Genomic DNA, 25,766 nt, shown 5'->3' with positions numbered 1-25,766 from the left:
ATGGCTTCAACCTTTGCCAGCAGATATAGTATCTAAAGTGCTAGGTGGTGCAGGGTCTGGAGTTAGGAAGACTCATCTTTATCAGTTCAATTGCAGCCTCAGACACTTACTGTGTGACCCTGGGCAAGTCACTTAACCCTGTTTGTCTCAGTTTCCTCATCTGTAAAATGAACTGGAGAAGGAAATGGCGAACCATTCTGGTATCTTTGACAAGAAAATCCCAAGTGGGGTGATGAGGAGTCGGACGTGACTGTAACACTGAAATGACTGACCAACGGTATTTAATCCTAGTACTGTCTAGCAGCAGCATAAATGTGTGACTTACTTCATGTTCCTTCAATTCTGAAACAACTCCGGGCCATTTGAGATTAATAAAGTATGTGAAGAGCTCTCTACCTGCCTCTAGAGAAAGACGCTCCCAGCTCAGTTCAACGTTATTGGAATGTAATGTTTTCTTCTCCACATACTTTGGTTTTCTGAGTATTCCTCAAACAATTTTTGGCACAACCGGAGACCTGGGTCCTGGCTCTGGCCCTGGAGCCAGCTTGCTGAGTGACCCTACACAGATTCTTCTGCTTTCTATTTCCTAGCTCTCCAGATGGAGGCAATAACATCCATCTGTCCTTCTTAGTTCAAGGGGCTATTACGAAAAACAAGGGAGCACTAAAAAAAAAATAGCCCCAACCCAGAAAGTATCTGACAATTGGGATATTTTTTTTTTAATTTCTGGAGGCAAAGAATGAAGTCAAAAGAACAATGGAGTTGGTGTTGGGAGACTTGTGTTCAATCTTGACTCTGATACTTGCTTCCTATGTGACTGTGAGAAAGTCATTTCACTTTTCTGAGAGTAGTTTCCTCTTATGTTCTTATTGTTGTGATCAGTAATAATAACGGCTCACATTTATATAGCACTTTAAGGTTTGCAAAGTGCTTTACAAATGCCATCTCATTTGCTCCCCACAACAACCCTGGGAGGCAGATGCGATTGTTATCCCCATTGACAGACGAGGAAACTAAGGTAGACTGAGGTTAAGTGACTTGCCCAGAGTCACACAGCTGGTCATAGCTCTCCCCGTGGCTCCTCAGAGTGCTGGGCTCATTCACTCTTGAAGATGATACTCACTTGATGATGTCGGATTTCAGCTCAGGTTTTCCTGACTCCTGGTCCAGCCCTGTACCCACTTTGAATAATGTATAAGCATTTAAGTGCTTAAGCAGTCCTTGCCTCAGAACTCTTATATTCTGTGGTGGAGAGTGAAGGTTCCATTTCCAAATCCTGTGTCTACTTAAACCTCTCTGGGCCTCAGTTTCCTTGTCTGTACAATGAGGGGGAGGAGTTAGACTAAATGAGGTTCCTTCCGGCTCTAGCTCTGACTGTATGAGAGGGAAGGCCAGAAGCTCTGTGACCTAGCTTGGCTCATGACCAGTTATTTCACCACCTTTGCTAAGGAGACAGAGTTAAAGGTTATCTGAAGCAAGAGCATAGAGATGTATGGGAGTGGGGGGAGTGGTGCAAAAGCCTTTGGATCCCAAGGCACGAGATCTGCTTCCCTGAGCCCTGGTTTGTAGAAGTGGCCAGTTATGGAGGACAGGACAAGGTCACTCCTTCCTTCCCTCCCCATCCCAACGTTCCTCCTCAGGTGTGATACTCTACATTCTGCTTGTGGGATATCCTCCATTCTGGGATGAAGATCAGCACAAACTTTATCAGCAGATCAAGGCTGGAGCTTATGATGTAAGTCTGAGCTTTTCAGAACTTCTCCATGGGGCAAGCAGCTGGGTATGGGTCAGCAAGACCTTTTGGACTTTTCATCACAGAGATCTGGTTTTCTGTGCCCTGGGCGGCGCTAAGAGACCAAACTGGTAATGTAGCTGAAATTCTTCCCTGGCTTTAGCATCTTTACACTCCCACCCCCAGGACTTTCACCCCTTTGCCAGGTGGGAAGGGGGATCTTTTCAGCAGCCAGCCCCAGGTGGGGTCCATTGGAAAGGGGCAAGGCTGGGTCTGATTTTCTCGTTCCTTGATTATCCTTCAGTTGACAACATTTGTGAAGGATTCAAGGCAGAAAAGTGAGCTGGGGAGAGAGGTGTAAGATTTGGGGCGGGGTGGCAGTGAGACAGGGTTGGTAAGAAGGCCCATTTAATGCTAATGATTTAGCATTTTGAGGAAGTTTCAGGTACCATCCTGGATTTCTTCTTGTGAGTTATTTCCCCCCTCTTCCTCCTCCTTTAGTTCCCATCCCCTGAGTGGGATACTGTCACTCCTGAAGCCAAAAACCTCATCAACCAGATGTTAACCATCAATCCTGCAAAAAGGATCACGGCTCACGAGGCCCTGAAACACCCATGGGTCTGCGTAAGTATCTCCCTTGGGGCCCCAGGACTTGGCACATGGGTGTTTAGATAGTCAGACTTTCTTTATGTACCTAGGAGGTGATGGGAATGAGGGTGGGCACTCTTGTGGGATCCACCTCTGAATCCTAAGAGTACTGGGCTTTTGACAGCTGTAATATGTGAAGCTCTTACAACCAGGACAAATCAGGAGTCTTACTCTTTCCAGGCTAGCAGGCCAATAGGCCGGTAGACATATGTCTTCTGAACCGATGACTAGACATTGAAGTATTGTTAGAATATTCATACGGTCATCCCTAACCACGTCACAACTTTCCCCACCACAGTTTTGATGTATCATGGGTTGGCATAAGAAATTAAACGGGAATTTTGGGGGAGTTTTGCAGAAGCTGCAGACGACACACAAAGGCAAGCAAATGACACAGAAAAGGTTTAGAAACTTGGTAATGCATAAATATGCATAGTATTGTATATCAACATATTTTTGGCATTTTTAATACCGTAATAATCCAGACGTCTCTCATATGAAAGAAGGGCCCAGATTTTTATGAGGATTTTTCCGGTCGTGGGGGTGCCATGCTCCTAACCCCTGTGGTATGGAAGGGATAACTGTAGTTTCAAAATAATTTGGTAGATTACTTGGGAGAATAGATTAGAAAATTAGAATCAGTTTCCTCAGAGAATTGACATCCAGCAAGAGATCAACCAAAAATCGTCATATTGGTACAGCAGAGGGAAGAATGGTTGGAGATGGTGCTGGCTAGTTGGGGGATGGGTTGGTTTAGGCCAGTTAGGCTTCCTGGACTAATCTATAATTGTGAATTTGTGTCTCTCAACTCTGTGTCATCAGGACAGAGTCGCCTGGTGGTGGAAACCTCTTTAGGTTTGATGCCATTGTCTCCTTCTCCCCACTAGTCCCTTTTCCTGGTTGTGTCAAGTCACCAGGGGCAATGGATCGATGTTTTCCATTCCTAAGGGTCTCCTACTGCTCTTTTAACAGTATCTCCTCCTTCCCACAGCAACGCTCAACCGTGGCCTCAATGATGCACAGACAGGAGACTGTGGAGTGTCTCAAGAAATTCAATGCTAGGAGAAAGCTTAAGGTAAAGCCCTTTCTTTTCTTTAAAAATTCTCTTGGTGCCTTCTGTTTTTACATCACAGATATTTGAAGACACAGTACTCCCCCTCTCACCATCTCCCCCAACCTGAAGTGACATTCTCTTCTACAAAGAAAAACATAAGCCACACAGTGGTCATTTCTAACAGCATATACAACATTCCACACAGTGAAAATTCCCATTCTTTTTTTCCTCAGGAAAATGACACATATGTACAGGTCACACTCTCGTACAACTTTAAGATTTTTTATCAATGTTACTTGTTTTTACATCACAAACATTTCCTGATGTATTGTCATTCCAACCTCCACCTATATACACACTCAGTGAGCTTACTTTAGTAACAAAGAAAAGCAGGTAAGCAAAGCCCAGTTGTCCTAAGAAACACATCAATATTCTACACCTCTCCAAGGAAAAGTGGGAGGTACAATTTCTCCTTAAAAGGATGTATCCTTCCTGGCTCTCCCAGAATCTCAAAGCTGTGCTTAGGGTTGAGAAATCAGTCATAGAATGTGAAGGCAGAAGATAAAAACTGTCTTAGAGCCTTCAGGTTCCCCTAGCATGGGTTTGAAAAAGCCAAACAGTAATAAGTGTCCTTGGCATCCTCCCTTGGCCTTCCAAAGCTGAGGATTTCTGGGCAGAGCACTTGGCCCAGTAAGGCAGATTCTCTTAGGGGTGGGGGTGGGGAGCAGAACTATACAAAAAAAAAAGCCTTTTCTGTCTGCTGCTTTCTACCTTCTTTGTTGATCCAGCTTGGGATAGTCCATGGTGCAATGGGCTGAAATGGGAGGGGAGATGGAGCGAGCGACATTGGAGCCTCTGTTTCCTTCTCTTCACCTTGCCAGCTACCTTGATAACAGGTTTTTATACCAGTTTCATATATGCCCTCAGGGCCTTAGAAGTAGAACTCAAAAACATTTAATCATTAAAAAAAAAAACAAAAAACCCCAAACCAGACTAAAGGCAGATCTTGAATCTGTTTCCTTATTCAGGACTTCCAGAGATCAGAGAATTAAAGATGAAGGTCAAGTCTTCTGTGGGCCACTCATTTCAAGGACACTCTGACTTCTCACCAAGGGAAGAAAATATCTTCCCTGCCAAATAGCTGATACCTAAAATTCCCCAATTAGATATTCTTTCCTTTGGCCCAAGGAGTCTTGTCCTCTGTCAAAATGAAAATATCTTGGGAAGGTTTACATGTTAAACATCATCAGCCATTCATTCCTTAGTGAAAGAGCTTGTAAAATCCTTTTCTTTGAGCAGGCACTGCAGAAACTTCCTAATTGGTCTCTTTGCTTCCAGTCTGGCCCTTCTTCAATCCTTCCTTCACATGGCTGCCTTTACCCAAAATAATCTTCCCAAGGCATAGGACTCTTGCTTGCTCAAGGATCTTCAGTAGCTCCCTATTGCTTCTGGATGAAAAAAAAAATCTAAATTCCTCATCACAGTCCTTCCCAATCTGGCTTAATTAACAACTGGTGTTCATACTGCCCTTTACAAAATGACTTCATTTTATCCTTATAGCGCGGAGTAACCGCTATAGATCATTTTACCACCATTGTATAGATGAAGAAACTGACTAGAGAGGTTTAATGACTTGCATGGTATTACACAGGCAGCTGGGTCATGCAGTGGATAGAGGGCTAGCCCTGGAGTCAGGAGGATCTGAGTTCCAATCTGCCTCAGATGCTTACTAAATGTGTGACCCTGGGCAAGTCACTTCACCCTGTTTACCTCAGTTTCCTCATCTGTAAAATGAGCTGGAAAAGGAAATGACAAACCACTCCAGTAGCTCTGCCAAGAAAACCCCCGATGGGTTCACGGAGAGTCGGATTCTGAAACGACTCAACAACAACAGTATCCCATTGGTATTGTTGCTAAGGAAGGATTAATAGGGATTCAAGCTGACTTCAGTGCATTATAAAGCGCTTTGTGACTAGTGTTGACAGTTTGCAAAGCACTTCATAGACAGACATCATCCCCTTTAAAGCCAGAATTCCAGCCCAGGACTCCATCTGCTGTGCTTCACACCATGTTTTAGCTTCCTTTTTCCTTTCCAGACTCAATGTGACATTACTCCCCTTTGCATTTTTCTTCCTTAACTTCCACTTTACTTTCCGGTCAAATGGGTCTACCTGGCATTTCCCAAGCCAGACACTCCATTTCCTGCCTGCGTGTCTTGAGCATGCTCCCTCCTCCTGAATGCTGATGTGAAAGGGGCTTGCAAAGAGTTGGACAAGACTGAAAAATGACTGAAATGTTCATGGCCCTTGGCTAGACCCTGGGGATATGTTCTATTGGGGAGGAAGGTGGGGTGGGGGGAACAACATGTTTCAGTCATGTTTGACTCTTGGTGACCCCATTTGGGGTTTTCTTGGCAAAGATACTGGAGTGGTTTGCTACTTCCTTCACCTCATTTGACAGACAATGAAACTGAGGCAAACGGGGTTAAGTGACTTGTCCAGGGCCACACAGGCAGTAAGCATCCGAGGCAAGATTTAAACTCACAAAAATGAGTCTTCCTGACTCCAGGCTGTACCACCAATGTTACTAGCAACTGATGTGGAGGTGTAAGGCCAATAACACCAGCATGCAGGAGGGCTGCTAGCACAGGTTCTTTGATTTGCTTTTCTAAGGAAAGTAACTTTAAGGGGTTAATAATTTTACTTTAATTAAACATACATATACCATTCACTTAGTTCAGGGGAAAAAGTCAGCACCCTGAACTTCAGAGCAAATACAAATAAAAATTACAAACAGAGAAAATAACACAAGTCAACAGACAGGCTTCTCTCTGACCATAGCAATACGTACATAATTACCAGAGAGAGAAGCACCAACATCTGGGTTTTCAAAACTAGGAGGGCTCCTTAACAGCTACCCAGAGTTTCCTCTGGCCAGATCACAGGAACAGTCTTCCAGTGAGTGAGCCCCTGAAGTAAAATGCTAATGTCAGACTATTTATATATACTTCTTCAGGGTCAAAGGGCATCACAACCATGTGACTCAAACTCATGTGACTCAGGCTTTCTTGTGACTTAAGCAGGTCATCAAAGACTCTTGAGTAAATCAAGACTCTACATTGAAACAAAGGCAAAACTCAATCAAAGGAATGCTGAGAAGCATTCCAAAAGAAAAAAACAATGAGAAGTCCCACTTTGCTTGCCATTACAAAGGCCCAGCACTCTCTCCTGTGCACCTAGCTACCCTCCACCATGCACATGGTAGGCATTTAATAAATGCTTGTTGAATGACCAAATGGCTAAATCTTTCTTTTCTCTCTCAGGGGGCGATCCTTACCACCATGCTGGCAACACGAAACTTCTCAGGTGAGAACAGCTTTTCCCCAGAAAAGAAAGAATAAGGTGCTGGCTTCCTTGCCCTGTACTTTTTTTCTTATTCAAGAGGTCAGAAAGTCAAGACTTTTTCCAAGCTAAACCTTGCCAGGAAGAAGGCCCAGAGAAGGACCCAGCTCCAAGGCTTTCTCAGTGGCTCCAACAACCCGCTTCATTCTCAGCCTACTTCCTACCTCCTCCCTGCACATGCTTCCTTCTGCCCACATCTTTGCCGGTGCTCAGGCAAACCTTTGTTTTCCCAACCCTGACTCTCCCACGGTCCTGCAAGGGGCTTCCCCTTCCACCCTGTCCCCACATGGCCATGGTCTCTCTTGGGCTGTGTAAGCAACATCTGGATCCTATTGTGCTCATCTCACCTGCAAAGTGGGGCCTCCTGAAGACTGCTGCTCCATCACCAGGGCTCTTCCCTGCATCCTGAAGTGGGCAGCAGGGGCTCTATCACCTGAAGCCCTGCCCCCTATGGGGGCCTGCTGGAAGGCCATGTTACCACGACAGTCCTGTTCTGTTTTGTTTGCTCTTCTCTGTGTCTCTTTCTTCCTCAGTATCTTACCTGTGTCTCAGGGGTCTCCCCTTCCCCACTGAGTGTTTGTGCTGCCCACAGCCCCCTGCCCCCAGTGAGAACTGCAGGTCTCTCGTGTGTTTGTCCAGGCGTGTTGGTTTAGCAGCTTTGTAGCCTCTGGGTCTTGTGTTTCGTTTTTGTTTTTGTTCTCAACCATCTAAGATCTTATCTTGTCCAGGGGAAGATATACTTCAGAAAGTGCTGATGGCTCAGGGCAAAGAATCTGGGGTTATGTGAAATGAGGAACTACTAGGCAATCTTAGCCCCAGGCATTGTGTTCACCCAGTCTATGGCTACCACCTCTCTCTGGTATACTTGGGCACATCAGAGAGGGGACTTACTGCTGGTGACTTCAGAGAGAAGGAGTGAAAGTTAGGGAAGAGAGGCTTAAGCTGAGGGCATTCAGGGGTCTGGGTGTAGGCCCCAGGAGCAGAAAGTGAATGGAAGCCAGATCAGGAGCACAAGCCGAGTACGGTCCCAGGAAAGGGTTGGGGCTGCCTCCGGAGTGGAGCTGGATGCACCCGCCACGCCTGGATGAAATGTCTTTACACCACATGACGTCGCTGTTAGTCTGTAATAACTGAATGTCGGAAGTCTCTCTCTCTCTCTCTCTCTCTCTCTCTCTCTCTCTCTCTCTCTCTCTCTCTCTCTCGTATGGTTCATCTCTCTGTTCACATCTCATAGCTCCTTCCCCACTTCCTTGTGCCTCCCTTCCCTGCCCATCCCTCCTACTTGCCCTGAAAGTTCCTGTTACTTTTGCTGTGATATTGTATTGCTGGGATTAGGACCACATAATGTCACACCAATACTAATGGGACTTTTTCCATTGTCTGCTGCTCTATAGAGGACTTGGGGACCTTGTTTCCCAGGTCCCGGCTGTTTCCCCCTTCCCACCCCCCTTCGTTCCATAGGTCTGTGCCCACTCAAGAAGCCCCCATTTGGGGTTTTCTAAGGAGAAAGGAGGCAAATGCTTTTCCAAATGTTGATGGACCTAGATTTGTTTGCACTCTGTTTTGGGACAGGGATTCTGGTGCCGACAGTCTTGTCTCTCCACCTAAACTTGAACTCTAATCTTTTTCTGCTTCCTTTGTCTCTTTTCTTTCCTTATCTTGCCCATCCCTCTGTCTGTGTCCATCCCTCTTTCTTCCCCAACTTCCCACCCTTTTCTCTCTCTTTCTCACTCTCCCTCCCCTTTCTTTCTTTTCCTTCCTTCCTTCTTTCCTTCCTTTCTTCCTTCCTTCCCCTTCCCTTCCCTTCCCTTCCTTTCTTTCCTTCCTTTCTTTCTTCTTCCCTCCCTTCTTTTCCTTCCTTCCTCCCTTTCATCCTTTGTTCCTCCCTCCTTCCTTTCCTCCCTTCCTTCCCTTCCTTCCTTCCCTCCCTCCTTCCTTCCCTTCCTTCCCTTCCTTCCTTCCCTTCCTTCCTTCCTTCCTTCCTTCCTTCCTTCCTTCCTTCCTTCCTTCCTTCCTTCCTTCCCCCTCACTGCTTTCCTTCTCCCTTGTTTTCTAACCTGGTGCTAACAGTGGGCAGACAGACCACCGCTCCGGCCACAATGTCAGCTGCGGCCTCCGGTGCCACCATGGGGTTGGTGGAACAAGGTAGACGTGTCTTGAAGAGTCCCACCCTCCCTTCCCAACCCTTCCTCACCTACCACCTGCTTAGAAACTCAACGAGCATGCAACTCCATCCATCATATACAGCTCATCCAGCCAGTGCCCAGCTCCCTGCTAAGGCTTTGGGGACTGTCCCCCTGACTGCAGCCAGAAAGGCACAGAGCCAGGAGGCCCAGCTGCGTCACCCCCTCACCCACCCACAGAAAGAACAAGAAAAAAGCTATCATAAAGGAAGACCAAGGGTCTACACTCTCAGAAAAGCACTTTCTGTAATAAGACCTGAGAGTCCCCTGGTCTCTGGGGTTAGGGCATAGGGTATCTATTCAAAAGTGTCCACCTTCCCAGGGATTCTACTATTTTCTGGAACTTGCCTGCAGTGCCCCCTGTTCAGGATTGTGTTGATGATGCAGCAGCTACAGAGGCAGAAGCTGCTGCTGGACAAATCTGGAATATCCTGAATGGGGAACAGGAGCAGAGGCGGGTTGGGAAGGGGAAAGCCAGTTTTAGGCTTTGGGCCTCTGTCAATCACTGTTTAGCCTCCTGCTTGGACTCTGTGGCCCCTGGGGGTACAGGGAGGACTCATTGTCACTTCTCATCCTAAGGCTCTCAGCTTCCTGCCCCAGCATCCTCACCTCCTGTCCCAACCTGCCCCTGCTGCTGAATCTAGGGCAAGTGGTGGTGAGAAACACATACAGGAGGGGCCCGGCAGAGAAGGAGGGTTGGGGGTGAGAGGGATAGGATCCAGGTCTCAGAACCCGAATAGGCAGCCTTTGAATGTACCTTCTTTCTCCCATGGGGACCTGTGGCCCTGAGTTCCATTTCTGAGGTTAAAGAAAGTGGCATCCCAGTCACTGCCCATGGAACTCTCTGCTTAGCCCCTCATGGGCTCTGTCCAGGGAAAGCCATGGCTGCATTGGGTTGGGACCGGTAAGTACAGGAGCCTGTAACCTAGTATTGCCTTGTTTTACATGATGCATGTGTGGCTCCTGCTTTGTCTGCCACTCACAGGGAGAGTTCTCTTCTTTATTCTGTGTCTCAGCTGTGAATTGATCCTCCGTGAGAATGGTCTTGGTGGGTTTCACTTTAGATGTCTTCCTTTGAATACCACCGTCCTCCCTGCCTTATCCCCTCTTGGGCCTCCACATGTCCAGCTTGGTGAAGAACCTGCCCATTTTTCCTGTGGTGTGCTCCTTGAGGCCAGAGAAATGGTTTTCCTGGGACCATATGAGCACTGGAAATTCCAGCACTGGTCTGGGAACCCCAAATTTAAGTTTCTAGTTCCAGCTCACTCTGTCACTGACTTGTTGTGTGACTTTGGTCCAGTCTTCTCATCTCTCTGGGTCTCAGGTTCCACCTCATAAAATGAGGGAGCTGGAGAGGATGATGGCCAGGGTCCATTTCCCACCTCACCATTCTCTGAGTCCCCGAGTTGCTGGCTCATACCTGGGAAGTCCAGCAACAGGATCTAGATGATGGGTCGCAGCCTAGCACAGACTTTCTTCTGTGACCGGGTAGCAGAAGATCTCTCCTTGGGCAAAGACCTCCTGCCCAAGGGCAGGAGAAGGCAATATGGCCAGGTGGGGTGGAGGGGGAGCAATCAGGATGGAAAGCTCCTCTATAGATCACAGGATCAGAGTTTCCTAGGAGGAAGACATTTCCATGTCTCTTCCTTCACAACACGCACAGCCTTCTCTCCTGCCAGATGGCATCAGACTCTGGGACCTCGCATGGAGCTTTGAGAGCCCATCTCAGTGCAGGTGGCGTGGTGTGGTGGAAAGAGCCATTGCTCTGAAGTCAGAGAGTGCCTCTGATGCTTCCTCTGTAACCTTGGCTGAAGTTACTTCACTTCCCAAGACCTCAGTTTCTCCCTCTGTAAAATGAGGTGGTCCTACTGGATGGCCTCTGAGGTCCCTTCTGGCTCTGGATTGAGGATCATGTGATCTGTGACAGGAACAAAAAGCTCTCTTCCCCCCACCCCCCAGCAAAGAATACTAAAATCTTTTCCATGTCCCTGAACTCCAAAGGGGATCTTTGCCCAGGGATGTTTTTCGCTTCCTAACAGACAGGCTGTAACTACCAAAGTTTCTATCAGGGAAGGAACTGTTCTCTCTGATAAGGAGCAAAGTCGGTAATATCCCTTAAAGGAGGCTCCTTTGTGTGGATCACAGGCTGGAGAGCAGTGGTCAAAACAGGTCTCAGCATTAGGTGTCTCTCCAAGAGAGCTGTCTAGAGAAAGGTTTAAGCTAAATGCTGTCTCCCCCCTTTTAAGGGTTGCTAGGCTCTCTGAGGTGGAATGAGGGAACCTGGAGCTGAGGGAGGTTGGGGAGGGATAGAACTGGAGCGAGATGGAGCTGATAGCTCCCTGGGGTGGGTGTGATGTAAAGGAGTCAGTGCCCCCTTGATAAGGCTGCCTCTGAGCCTCACACCTTCCTAGAGCTCCAGCTGGTGATGAATGCTGGTATTGCTTGCAGGTTGAATGTGGTGAATGATGCATGAGTTTGTGTGCATGTCCCAGGGCCCACCAGACCCTGGCAGGGTTTCTGCTTTGTCCGTGTGAGTAATGGCGCTGCATGTGGGAAGGAACTTAGCATGGCAGTCCCAGAGCGGCCGGAGGTCAGAGCTTAGCAAGGAACACAAATGGGGCTTCTGGGAACCACAGCCAGGAAGGCTCAAGACAGGCCCTAACATCTGCTGAAATTTGCCTTTGGTTTAGCAAATGAAGAGCAGTATGGTCAGTTCCCTGGTTCCCTACCTAGTTGTGGTCTAATAATGCCTGTTGTGTGGAGGGTGGTCTGAGTTTCAAGGATTTCTTTGTCCACTAGGGGGAGGCCTCATTCCCTGAGTGTCATCTTTGGGTAAGGTGAGGGTTGGCCATAAGGCACAGTTCTGAGCAATGACGTCACAACCAACCCTCTTTCTTTTTCCATGAATTCTTAAAAATTGGGGGGGAGGGGAATAAGACATCAGATTTCTACCCCTTGGAAGTAGAAGTCAGTGAGGTATAGAAGAAAAAACACCGGAAGTGAAATTAGAAGACCTAGGATCCAACCCTAGCTCTCCCTCTTGTTCCCAGCAAGCCTCTTCACCTCATCTGTACAATGAGAGTGTTGGACAAGAGAACTTTCCAGGTCCCTTCCAGTTCTAGATCTATGATCTAGATTCGTGATCCTAAGATCAATTAATACCCATTGTGAGCTAAGCACTGGGGTTACAAAGAAAAAAGTACCCTGAGGGAGCTTATGATCTAAGATGTTGTCAGGTTGTTGTGTTTGTCCTTTGTTTTTGAAGAGAACCACGACATAAGGGAAATGATGACATGACTTGCAGTTGACTTTGATTTGAGTGAGGGAGGGCTGTGCAAGGTCACCAGCCTCACTTTCTCCTCCAGAGCCATCTGGGTCCAGTGACCTGATATTCATCAGGATGACTGGAGATGACCTAGGATGCAATGGGAGACCCTGGCCCTTTTAGGCTCAGGCCTTTTCATGTACTCACTTAGAGTGAGGTAACAGCCATTAAGTGAATAGGCCTCTTTAAGAAGTGAATTAAGGGATGGCCCCTTTAATTAGAAAAAAGAAAAAAAAATAAGCTGGGAGGGAAAGACCCTCAGGGTTGCTGTTCTGAAGAGAAAGTTATCATTGACATTCACTCTAAGCCAGTAGGGCCCAAAATACAGCCATTAAGTGGAGCTTGGGCAGAGACCTATTGAGGTCCAACGTATGAGCTTCAGAGTGACCTGGGTTTAAGGTTTTGAGGAAGGAATGAAGGAGGGAGGGAGGGAAGGAAAGAAGGAAGGAAGGGAGGGAGGGAGGAAAGAACTTGAAATGTGAACAACTAAGGAGCTCTCCTTGCTTGGTGGATCCAGGGAATATCCTCCTACCTCAAGGTGACTATCTCTTAACTCCAATTAGGCTAGAAGTTCGGTTTGGTTAGTGAGAATTTAGTCAATTGCTTCTTCATGAAGTAAACATTAGAGTTCTGCTGTTGCCAAGGTCAAAGCTTGCCTGATGTCACAATCCTCATGAGCCATTTGAGAAACCTAGGATCATATAATGATGAGGCACACCTGTAGATATCTAACAAGGTCTTATTGTGGCAACATAATGTTATCAAGGACTTGAAGAAGATGTTATGAGTTCAGAAGATGCTATTAAGCCTGTACTGTATTTGCCCTTGGGCAAGAGGAGGCTATAATAAGATCTCCTTTTCCATTCTTCCTTTGGGGTTTGAGATGCTATCTCATTGAGAGTTCCCTGTTCAATGGGGAGGAAAATTAAGGAAAAATGGACTTCTTTTGCCTCTTACCTTCAACTGGATATATTGGCTGCCACCTTCTGTGGTTGAATAGGTGTGGCTATTTTCATAGAAGTTTTGGTTCAAATAAAGCAAAAGACAGTAAACATACAAGACATGAAGTTGCTCGCACATAATGTGGTGCCATCGAAAGAGCACTGGATTTGGAACCAGAGAACCAGGGTTCAAACCCTGGCTTTGCCACTTTTGACCTTTTGTGACCTCAGGCAAGTGGCTCCACTTTGGGGGCCTTAGTTTTTTTATCTGCAAAATGAAGGAGTTCAATGGTGTCCTCAAAGGTTTTACCAGCCTAAAATATATGATTCTCCTCTGTCCAATTCTTACCTCAGGGGAGAGCCATGAAGAGCCAAGGAGTTAAGAAAAAAAATACCTCCTTTGTCCCATTTTCCAGTGAGACCCAATTGATTTCTGGCATAACTCAGAATAACATATTTAGAATTCTGCAGGGCCAAAGGCAGTTTTTTAAAAATCTACTGTGTAATGGAGGTAGTAATAGAGATCTTGTCTTGTTGAGGAGAATTAAAAATAGTTTAAAATAGGAATCATTTCAGTGGAGTTTCTCTTCTACCTAGGTGTTGAGATTAGTTTCATCTTAAACTCTCACAGATGACCTAGGGGGATGCAGTTGTGCACAAGAGGCTCCAAGTTCTCAGGTGGCCTTCCACTCTTTCAGTTCCTGATAAGCTAATAGGGACAAATAAGGGGAACCATTCATGAGGCTAGGACAGGTAATAGGCAGAGAAGTGGCAAGTAAGCATCATTAGAGACCGGAATGAGGCCAGGATACATTGAAGGGATCCCAAATGATGCTTTGGAGGGTGTCCTCCTCCCAGGACAAGAATCTTGGAGGTATTATGGACTATTTCTTGAAGGCATAAACTACCCAAACCAACAGAATGTTAGGAATCATCAGGAAGGCACTGGAACAAAAGAAAACCACTCTTAACTGTGTAAGAAATGGCCATTCATTCACTGTATTATAATTCCCAGGATATGAGCCCCATTGTGGAATAGAGAAGGCGCTAGATTTGGAGTTAGAACTGGGTTCACATGCTACCACTGCTACTTATAGCTTGTGTGACTTTGGCCGTGACAGTTGCTTCATCCCTCTAGGACTCAGTTTCCTTATCTATAAGATGCAAGGGTTGCATTAGATGGCCCTTCAGGTCCTTTTCAGATTGATGTCTATGGCTGTGACTTGTACATTACAGTTTATAAATCAGTTTTCACTCACATTTTACTGCCTGTATGATGTTGGGCAAATCGCTTAACTTCCATAAGATCTCAGTTTCCTTATCTGTAAAGTGAGAGTGTTGGACTGTATGTCCTCTGAGATCCTTCCCTCCCTAGTTCAGATCTGTGATCTAATGACTTCATTCGAGCCTCACAATACTGTCTTATGAGGTAGGCAGTGCAGGTATTGCCCCAGTTTACTGCTCAGGGAACATACTCATCAGAGTTACCCTGCTTAGTTGTTTTCAGGCATGTCTGACTCTTCATGACCCCATTTGGGGCTTTCTTGGCAAAGATACTGCAGTGGTTTTCCATTCCCTTCTCCAGCTCATTTTACAGATGAGGAAACTGAGGCAAACAGGGTTAAGTGACTTGTCCAGGATCACACACCTAGTAAGTATCTGAGGCCAGATTTAAACTCAGGTCTTCCTGATTCCAGGCCAGGTGCTCTGTCCACTGGCCACCTAGCTGCCCCACCCAGCTAGTAAATAGGAGGGCCTTCCAAGTCCAAGTTCAATGCTGCTTCCACTTTACCACTAGCTGCTGTACCTTAATATGTAACAATTAGAAAAGTTCTAAAGTAAGATAGCTAAAATGGAAATACGTGGAGGTTGGTTTTTTATGAGAACTAACTAAAAATCTCCTATTAGTCTCTTCATTCTGGAAAGATAAAGGGCAAGGATCAAAATTTGTAAAATCATAATGGAATCGTTTTTGATGGAGTTCCCCTTTCTGCACTTGAAATAAATATCTCCTGCTGTACTTTTAAAGCTTGGAGGAAGAAAGGTATCAGTCTACTACGTCCAGGCGGTAAGATGAGTTGAATAAGGGTTTAAATTAAATTCATGGATCAGAAAGCTGTAGTAGGTAATCTAAAAGGAAAACTGAGGATGTTTAAGGCCCCTCCTTAACCTTTAGATGACAGTTCCCTCACTCCAGCAAAACAGCTCTAGTTGTGCATGTCAGACAGATTCTGTGTGGTATGAAAATGTGGTTTGACCATATTCAGCTTCTCTTCCTTTCAGCTGTTGACTAGAGATTACCTATGCTGTGGAAAGAGCACAACCTGTTTGCATTCCACAGCCACCAGTTGCCATTTTCATGGCCTTCCTTGGACAAATCATTCCACCCCTTTAAGTCTGAGTTTTGAACTCCCTACAGTATCTCTGGCACAGTGGATAGAGTGCTGGGCCTGGAGTTGGGAAGACCTGAGTTCAAATCTGGCCTCAGACACTTACCAGCTGTGTGACCTTAGGCAAGTCACTTAACTTTGCCTCAATTTCCTCATCTGTAAAATTGACTAGAGAAGGAAATGGCAAACCAGTCCAGCATTTTGCCTAGAAAACCCCAAGTGGAGTTCCGAAGAGTTGGATACAACCAAACAATAAACAACAAAAACAGCATCTCTCAATTGGGTCATGAAGATTAAATGAGATAAGAAATTCAGTAATAATCATTGCTAACATTCATGTACCACTTCAAGGTTAGCAGAACACTTTGCCTAGATTATCTCATTTTATTATCTCATTTGATCCCAACAATCTGAGAGGCAGGTGCTGGCATCCCCATGTCACAAAGGTGGCCCAGAGTCATCCAGCTTAGAACTTCATAATGGCTGAGCATTCTCTAAATCCAGCATTTCAACACTTGCTCTGTACCAGGCACTGTTCTAGGCATTGTGGAGACATGAAAAAAGTCACTAACCTTATAGTTTCTAGTTAAGCAGGGTGCTAACCACAATACAAATTATATTATGCTGTGAGCGTGAGAGGTCAAACAGTAGCTGGAGTGATTCAGGGGAGACGAGAATCACTTCTAGCTTGAGAGGAGGGTGGGCCGAGCTTCGTGGAGGATCATAGATTGACAGCTGCAAGTATCTTCAGGTCACTGATTCTAGTCTCCTATTTTACAGAGGAGGAAGCTGAGGCCCAGAGGGATGAAAGGACACCTAAGATTGCCCATCTAGTAAGGGGCAGAGTCTATAGTTGGTTCTGGGTTTTCTCAGATGAAGTTGTAAAAGATCTAGGAGGAGATGGTAGTGATATTCCCTGAAGGATGTGAAGCATTTCAGTGGGTGGAGATGGGGATGGAGTCCATTCTAGCCACTGGAGACAGTGTGTGCATGAGAGAAGGCAGGATGAAGGCAGGGAATAACTCCCAATGGAACATAGAGTTCATGGAGCAGAGTGGTGTAAATAAGACAGAAAAGGGAGGCTGGAGGCATAAGATTTTATCTTATAGGCTTGGGGTCCCTGAAGACACCTAAACAAGGGAATGATATAATCAGTGTATGCCTTTGGAATATTCCTTTGGCTGGCACAGGATCAGAGTTTTAGAGCTGGGGTAACCTTAAAGATGCACCCCCCCTCATTTTAAAGGTGAGGAAGCAGCCTCAGAGAGGTTAAGTGAGTTTCCTATGGTCACACAGTGTCAGAGGTGACATTTGAATCCAGGTCTTCCTGACTGCATGTCCTGCAACCTGTGCACTACACCAACTACCTCTAATCATGTGAAGGATATTTTGGAGAGAAAAGAAATTTGAGGCAGAGAGACTAGTTTGAAGCCTATTGCAGGAATTAGCAAGAGGTAATGTGGGCCTGGCTTAGGGCCAGTTCCAAAGCTAACCACCACAGAAGCTAGAAAATACCAGAATCACATCCTTGGACAACAGGAGGATAGGGAGAAATGGATTTTGTCCCAACCATGCCAGATTCAGAGCTGAAAGAGACCTTAAAGGTCATGTAGTCCAGTGCTCTCCTTTTACAGTTAAGGAAACTGAGGCTTGGAGGGGCAGTGACTTGCCCAAGGTCACATAGCATAATTGGAACCCAAGTCCTCTGACCACAAATTGAGTATCTTTCCTACTTCACCACATTGGATTCAAGCCTAGTAAAGAATTGCCCCCAAGAGGTGATTCTGACAGTAACCTTGAAGGGTTTGGACAAATAAATAAATTGATAAAGCCAGAAGCTTTATCTAAATAGGAGCTAGGATATACCAGCTTTTAGGGTGGAACCTTAGGGAGGATAGCTGTGTCTTCCCACAGCATGTCCTGGTCTGGATGGACCATGCGCCTATGCCACTGTGGTCATTCCTATGTTCCTCTGGAACCTGTTCCCTCATCACCCCCATAAAAAAAAGGCCATAGCATCTGAAGAGGAAAGGAGTATGATTTGCAAAGAGACAAATTTTGGCTTGATATCAGGGAGAAGAAGAAACAAAACTTCCTAACAACTAGAGTAATTCTAAAGAGAAACGGGCTGTCCCTCATGAGAGGCCTTGGAGCAGGGCCCAGATGACCACTCACTCATCTGCATGATGATGTAGAGACGACCCCTTTTGAGTCCGAGTTGGATTAATTGGCTGCTGGGTTCCCTTCTGACTCTGATCCTAAGGCACAGTGGAGAAGGATACCAGCGCCTCATGCCAAAGCAGTGTAATGATTAGAGCACTAGGCTGGAAACTTGGAGAGGCAGGAGGTTATCATGAATTGAGCACTAGATTTTGGAGTCAGAAAAAGCTGAGTTTGAATTCTGCCTCAGTCACTTATGACCCCGGGGGAGATCTCCAAGACTTACTTTCCAATCTGTGAAATGGAGATAGTACTTGCACTTACCTCATAGGGTTGGGAGGATAAAAAGTGATCATTGCAAACTTTAAAGAGCCATATAAATGTTAGCTGGTATTATTATCAAAGAGAAGTCCCAGCTCTGCCTGCACCTGTGTGAACACTGGCGTAACCCTACTTCAGGACCCTCAGTTTATTCACAGGCACGGTGCTTTGCAAATCCTAAGGCATTATGTAAATGTTAGCTGTTATTTTTTTTTCCTGAAAATAATGATGTCTAAAGTTACTCCCAGCTTCACATTCTGATTTCATCCCCTGTGCTTAAAACCTGGGCCAAAAATTCTCATTGTAGATCTACTAGAGATCCCATCACGAGGTCTGATGCGGAATCTGGGATTGCTAGATAGAAGACCCTAGGTGCATCAGCCCAGTCAGATTTGGGGATGCTCATTGGTTGGGACTTGGCACAGTGTTGAATGAACAGCTTCATAATTTTTTTTTTTGCTGGTAGGGAGCACTACCACCCTTTATTCAAGATAAAGATAATTTTGTCTCAATTCATTTTTAAGCAGATAAAGTCTGAGTTCTAAGAGATATCCAGGCAGATTTGCAGAGAGCAGGTCATGGCTGGCTCATTCAGACACCAATTGGTATCATTTTCTACAGTGCCCCACCCCCTCATTTCTGAGAAGGAGAATGAGGGAGGGAAGTTCTTTGGATTCTGGGTTCGTGTTACATGTCATCACAGCTGAAGGGCTACTATGTCCTTAGAAAAATAGATAGAGGAATTCTGCATTTGTGGTACCAAAGAAGGGAGAAGGCATGATCTATATAGACTGATGACCACTGGGAAGTCACTGATGTAATAAGCTAGCTTCAAGTTTGCATTTGTCTCTTCTTTGAACCTTGGCATCTTGAAAATAAATTTGAAGCCCAGGCCTTAAAAATTATGACCCTTCATTATGGTCCTCAAAATTACTGTCTGGGAAAGCTGTAAACAGTGATGCCCATTGTAACCTATCACACAGCAGGCCGGCTTGTGTAGAGTGCCAGGGCAAGGTATGGGTTCTCTTGGTGTGAAATGTGAGACCTGGTAGCCTAGAATGGGATATACAGGGCCTGGGACCCAGGCCAAGTTGCTTAATCCAGATTTGGCCTTCAAAATGATGGCCTGTTGAGAAGTGGGCTGCAAGTGCTAACCCCACAATCTATAGTTTTTTTTCTTTTTGACCCATGCAATAAATGCCTGTGTTCTTACCTAGGTCCAGTTCCCCAAAGAATGTGCTTACCCTGGTGTTTGAGATCTTTTGACTACCCTTAGAAGCTGAGGAAAGGAGTTTGCAATTAAAGTTGCAAGGAGTGAATGTTTCTGCCTTGACATTACTGAGGAGGGGATTGGAAGTCACTGTCTAGGCAAATGTATTGCTAACAAGGCAATCAGAAGATGCCAGGTAGTTATTAATCATAACACACTCCTGCCCTTTTGAAAGAATTACATTTACTTCGTTTTACCTTCATTGGAGCCAGTTGGATTGTGGTCACTAACATGTTTCAGATAGGAAAGAGCTGAGCCCAGACTTGGATGAGGCTCCTAGTCTCTTAGGGGAGAAGAGGCCTCATTCTTATACCCCAGAACATGTGGAACTCAAGATTCCTGGGATGCTAGATCTTTGAGCCCTACTTCAAGGGCTCAGGCTTACCTCATTGATAGTTGGTGGGGAGTACCGGATGACTGAGAGTCTAATTAGCCCCAGGCTATGTAAAGGAAGTCATTTAACCCTGTTTGCCTCAGTTTCCTCACCTGTAAAATGAGCTGGAGAAGGAAATGGCAAACCACTCCAGTATCTCTGACGAGAAAACCCCCAAAAGGAAGGATGGGACGTGACAGAAACAACAACAAAATATAAAAAAAAGAATTGAGCCTTAATAATAAAAGCATCTGGCATTCATATGGCACTTGAAGGTTTGCAAAGCACTTTTACACGTACGATCTCATTTGATCCTTCCAATAACACTGTGAGGTGGATGCCTATTTTTATCACAGGAGAAACCAGAACCTGAGAGAGGTGACTTGCCTCAGGGTCACACAAATAGTTAATGTCTGTGGTAGCATTTGAACTCAGGTCTTCCTGACTCTTAAGTCTGGCATTCTCTCCACTGGGCCACCTAGCTGCCATTGAGAATACTAATGAAAAGTATCCTCAAATAGCACACTTTACCTACAGAGCACCAACCTTTAGGCGTGAGGAATTTCTGGGGAATCCATAGTAGCAAACACTTGCGGACCCTGTGGAGAGTACTGTGCTGGGTCCAAGGATATACAGAGATGTTGGATGGCCCCTGCCTTCAAGAGACTGAAAATTTAGTTGGGGAGACAGGACATAAGAAAGGCAGAATGATAGGGTGAATCGAGTACCAAGAGTCAGAAGGTGGGCTTAGAGCCTAGCTCTGATGTTTACTAGTTATGGGACCATGACTCCACCTTTCCAAACCTCAGTTTCTTCATCTGTAAGATGGGTTAAACATTTCTACGATGTGCCTCACAGGGTAGGGCTTCTGTCAACTGTCAGGTGCTATGTAGTTGAGTAATTTCAAGCTTGAGCCTGGGTTCTGGTGCCATCTCTGGCATACTAGTTTTGTGACCATGGCAAATCTTTTCACCATTCTGAGCCTCACCTGCCACCTCAGTAAAATGGGAATACTAGTGAAGATTGTACAACCTACCTCATGGGGTCGTTGTGAGGAAGGCACTTTGTCACCCCCTATGATAGAGTCTGAGCTAGGATTCGTTTCCCTTTTGCCCTCTATTACCAGTGTAAATGTGGTCAGGACTGATAGACCCCCTAAAGGCATTTAAAATAGAATGTGTTCTGGAAAGCCTCAGGGATCCAAGCCCATTGCCTCTCACTCAAGTGGCTTTGGGTTGGCTCAGGGAAGGCAGCAGAAGAGCTAGGACTATGGAACTTGGCCTAATGGTCTAGGCCCTTGGGACTGTGGGTACCCTGCCAGGAGTCCTTGGAGACAGGCAAAGCTGAGGCGGGGCCCAGATGGTTTCTCCCTCGGGCCTCGGTGGTGGCAGCAGGACTGCCAGAGCTTTGTTTTGGGTGGGATGGAGGCAGGGATCACAGCTTCTGCAGTCATCCTGTTCCCTCCACTGCATGGGCCCAACGTAGAAACCATTCTCGCCTTTGTGTTTGAGCATCCCCAAAGCAGGTGGCTGCCTCTCTGACCATCACTGCATCTAGCCAGATTAGGATGGCTGCTTGGTATGGCCACCCTTTTTGACCTGGGTTGGGGGGGGCAATAGTAAGCATGGGCTGGCAGAGGGTGGTGGGGAAAAGGGGGAAAAGGGGCAGAAAAAAACCAACTTGGCTCTGCTTCTCCTTTGGGTGTTACGAGTTGTGCTCCTGGAAGATATGCTCTCTGCCTGAATCAACACAAACCTTTTTCTTCTCTTCTCTTTCCTTCTCTCCTTTCCCCGTCCCCTTCAACTCTCTCCTTCCCTCACCTGCCTGTCTCTTTTGCTTTACTTTTCTGTAAGGTAAGCCAACTTTTTATTGCAGTTCTGTACCTAGACTTTAACCTGCATAGGGGGAAGCCCCTGGTGCTCATGGGGGGAGGGGAGGACCTGGGATATCCAGAAAAGTTGCATCCTGGGCCAAGAGCTCTGAGGCTCTAGCAGTAGCACAGCACCTCCAGGCCACACCTTGGCAGAGCCCTGGTCCCAGAAAGTTGTGTGGTTCCATCATGAGGGGGAGTCTGTGGCTGTCATACGGTTTGGAGGGCACAGCTTTGGAGGGTTTTCGGGCTTTTCTCCTGTGTCATTCTACTGCCCAAAGACCAGTTCTCAATAATTCACCCTCCTTTCCCAGCCTTCCATTCTAACCCTACTAGCGTTTCTCTGCCACCACCCCTAATCAGGGCCTTGTGAATCCATGCCATTGCAAAGCTCCCTCTTTTCTTCTCTTTTCCCTATCAGGGGATCCCTCTTGGTATAGTTGAAAGTACTTGATTTGAAGTCAAAGGACCCAGGTTCAAATCCAAGTTCTGCCACCTCTGTGACTTTGAGCAAGTCACTTCATTTCTCTGGCCCTCAGTTTCCTCATCTGTAATATGAGGGGATCAGACCAGATGGCCTCTAAGGCCCCTTACGGATCTAAATTGATGACCCTAAGCCCCTTCAGTCAGTTCTCACACCAACTCCAGCTCTCCTAGGGTCTCCATTCTTCCTCTCAAATATTTGAGCTCCTCTCTCTCTCCTCCTACTCCCAAAGTTCCATCATTCAGTGCCTCTTGTCTGCATTCTTGGTACCTGGCCTTACCACCCAAGGTACCTCTCCCTCCTGGTCCAAAGCCAACTGGCTTTGTGGAAAGAAACATGAAACCACAAACAAGAAGCTTGTCGGGGATAGGCTAATGTGGTCAGGAAGCTTTAAAGGCAGGGGCTGATGGGAATGGGGGGAGGGAGGAAGGGAGGGAACTTGACCAGAGGGAGGTTTGGGGTGTAGGGGATAAAAATGTTGCTCTGAAACCATGAGGAATATAAGCTATAGCTGGGGCTGGGATATCCTTGGGGAGGGAGGAGGAGTGGGGAAGGTGAGACTGTATTCCTCAGAAGTTGCCTGATGTTCGCAGCACAGAATTCCTACATGCTTTTTTGTTTTCTGTTCCTGAGCCATCCATTAAATGCCTCCATGCCACAGTAAGATGAAAGGAAATCCCTAAACCATACCCAGATATCAGAGATGCTCTGTTTTCCTTTTTCAAAACGATAATGTGGGGAGAGAGTAAACTCTTCTTATTCCCACTCTTAAATGTGCTGATTGGTCAGGTCCCCATCCATCTTATTGACTGACCTATACAGAGGCCATCCCTCCTTTGTGGGCTCAGAATGCTGTGGAAGGTTCTTTAGAGGGTTGGGGAACCTGTCCTTGGCCTGGAGGAGGGGATTCTCAGTTGTCTGAATGTGGCCCTAGGGATGGGGGAGAGAAGCTACCACTGGCGGTGCCCAGAGCTGGAGGAATAAACCTGAATTGGCCACTGGAGGGTTTGTTACAGAGCACTGAGTCATAGTCCATTGAGGAGCCTGAGGCAGGGTGTGGGGGAAGGAGCTGACTCAGAGTAGGGTTTGCCAACCCTTGGTACAAGGACCCAAGAGGGGGGTCAAGCTAGTTCTCTTTGGCACATGGGCCAGCTGCCACTGCCACACACCTCTCCTTACTGCTGGCAAAAGTGGCTGCCTGGCCTTGAGAATCTGTGGCCAGCCTGGGTATATGGCATGCTTGTAGCTAGAGCTTATTCAACACCCTTCTGACATCAGGGGTAGGTACCTTGGGAGACCCCTTTCAAAAGTTGCCAGCCCTTGCTTTCAAGTATGGCTTGTGTCTTAGGCAAAGACTGCAGGGTAGAGGGGGCAGGTGAGATTGACCCCTAAAACATTCTATCTCTATGGCCAGCCCTACCTTCCATTAGGACAGGCTATGACCCACTCCAAACAGGATCAGAGAATATTGTTTTAATGGGTTAGCCCTTTGGAGACCACTGATGTAGTGAGAGACCCTTAAACACTTTTCATGGGTTTCAGGGAGGGAAAAAGGACTTTGAAGCACTATGCAAGAAGGTTGGGAGAAAACGTCAACCCAGGGAAATGAGAGATGCCCAGAGCCACCACCCAGCCATTGTAGAGCCTGTTCTGTGAACTCTCCTCATTTGGTCTGGGGACCTTGGTGGTTGAGAAAGTCCAGGTCCCTGGAAAATTCAAGAATTTGACCATCTCTTTCTGGAAACTGAACCACCTTGATAGGGAAAGACCACTGTTTTCCTAGGAACACTTCTCTTACTCACTTCAGGGAGCCCATCTTCTCATTCTGTAGATGGACATCTCCAAGATTCATGGACTGTCCAGACCCTTTACTCTCCTCCTGTGGAGGTTAGGTGGGATCAGGCAGGAACTGGTGGCTGGGCCCGTGTACATTATCAGTGGGGGCCCCCTGGCAGCATGGGGTCTAATTGCCAGCACCAGTACTGCAGCAGGAAGCTGCCTCAGTGTGTCCTGTCCAGCTCTAACACCTGCTCTTTCCCTCCCAATGCAGCAGCTAAGAGCTTACTGAATAAGAAGGCGGATGGAGTCAAGGTGAGGTATTCCCTGGTTGGCTTTTCTGGGCCCCACCAGTTCCGGGATGGCAGGGTGGCTTCCCCTGGCAGCTTTTGCTCTTAGCTTTGATGCTCATGTTGCAGTCAAAGAATACTAGATTAAGAGTTTGAATATTGGTTCACCGGCTTGATCAAGTCACAACTTCTCTGGGCCTTGGTTTCCTCATCTACACAATGAAAGGGGTTGGTGTAGATCAGGACTTCTTAAACTTTTTTCCCCTTTTTGTCTTTTGGCAGCCTTAGTTGGCGTTGTGTGGCCCAAGGGCATGCACAGTGCAAAATGCACATGCTTTGTGTTCAGAACCAAGGCTGCCTGAAGTTGATGCAACATGGGCAAGTGCTGCCAGAAACACCTTGGATTCATTATGCATTTGATTTTTAATTTGTTTTTGGTTGTTGCACATTCAGAAACCTTTTACTGTTGCCAAATTTTTCATGACCCCACATGGGGTCGTGACTCACAGTTTAAGAAGTGCTAATCTAGATGACCTCTATGGCTCCTTCTAGCTCCACAGCCATGGTCCTTTGGCCCAGTGACAACCTTGCTTACCCCCACCTGGCAGTTCTCCCCTTTCCCACCCTTTCCAGATAGCCACAGGAGTGCTTCCTCTCCCTGTAGACCTTCCTACTGTAGACGTCCCACCCAGTGTCCAAATTCTCCCGGGATAGCCTTAAAAGGGGTGTCTAATTAGGGGAGCCCCCTCCTCTTTGCAATGGATCCAAGTATGCTCATGGCTTTTTCCTCCTCTCTGTCTCTGTCTTTGTTTGCTGTCTCTGTCTCCGTCTCTTTCCTCTTTCGCAGCCCCAGACGAACAGCACCAAAAACAGCGCGGGTGTCACGAGCCCCAAGGGGACGCTCCCTCCTGCTGCCCTGGTACTGAGCTCGTTTTGTTCCCATTTTTTTCTTCCCTACATTCTCCTTGGGCTGAGTGGATGTGTGCTGGTCACTGCCCCACAGCAGGCCCCAGCTTGGGGTTAGGTCCAGTTGAGGCTCTTCCAGGGCCTTCCAATGAACAGAAGCATCCAAGCAGCAGCTGAGCTATCATGGTGGTCTTCACCAACTGCTGTGAAATAGAGCACAGGCATGGGAGGGAGGGCAGGTTTCTTCTGGAAAGTAGACTTTGAGGGGTCACCGAGAAATGAAGGACTAAGGCATGATTCCCTAAAGTTAAGGCCTCTTGTGTAGTTGAAAGAACCCTGACATCTCAGCTAGGTTACAGCTGAGGTTATAGGTCCTCGAACAACTCTGTCACTGATGAGCTGTTTGTGACCTTGGGCTCCTACCTCTCTAGGTCTCACTTTTCTTCTCTAGGAGAGACCAGAAGATTTCTCAGGGTTCAGGATTAGGCAGAAGGCCACAGGCAGCCCCTCATCTCCTCACAGTGTGACTTCATTCATTGTTTTTCTGGTGGAGAAACAAGGACAGAACAATACCATTAAATAGATCCTGGGGAGAAAAATCTTGAAATAAAGATAGATGGGGCTGGAGGAAATCCTGGTGTT

At 46.6% G+C, this 25,766-nt stretch overlaps 1 protein-coding gene across 4 annotated transcripts in view; it reads left to right on the top strand.

The window, feature by feature from the left end:
* The window catches only part of CAMK2B (calcium/calmodulin dependent protein kinase II beta), a 312,498-nt gene that overhangs the window by 245,238 nt on the left and 41,494 nt on the right, over window positions 1-25,766 (top strand). For 2 of the 4 annotated variants that reach the window (XM_036748940.1, XM_036748943.1), the window contains exons 9-15: window positions 1,641-1,735; window positions 2,234-2,356; window positions 3,372-3,455; window positions 6,757-6,799; window positions 8,906-8,980; window positions 24,206-24,243; window positions 25,066-25,137. In XM_036748940.1, the coding sequence (XP_036604835.1) occupies window positions 1,641-1,735; window positions 2,234-2,356; window positions 3,372-3,455; window positions 6,757-6,799; window positions 8,906-8,980; window positions 24,206-24,243; window positions 25,066-25,137 (530 nt within the window). Of the gene's footprint in view, window positions 1-1,640; window positions 1,736-2,233; window positions 2,357-3,371; window positions 3,456-6,756; window positions 6,800-8,905; window positions 8,981-24,202; window positions 24,244-25,065; window positions 25,138-25,766 lie in introns of all 4 variants that reach the window. The other 2 variants (XM_036748942.1, XM_036748941.1) reach the window with 1 other exon arrangement.

The sequence above is a fragment of the Trichosurus vulpecula genome, chromosome 3, assembly GCF_011100635.1.
Source record: "Trichosurus vulpecula isolate mTriVul1 chromosome 3, mTriVul1.pri, whole genome shotgun sequence".
In the NCBI taxonomy this organism is placed as follows: domain Eukaryota; kingdom Metazoa; phylum Chordata; class Mammalia; order Diprotodontia; family Phalangeridae; genus Trichosurus; species Trichosurus vulpecula.
The sequence above is the reverse complement of the archived record's forward strand: the minus strand, read 5'-3'. Positions and strand labels throughout refer to the sequence as shown.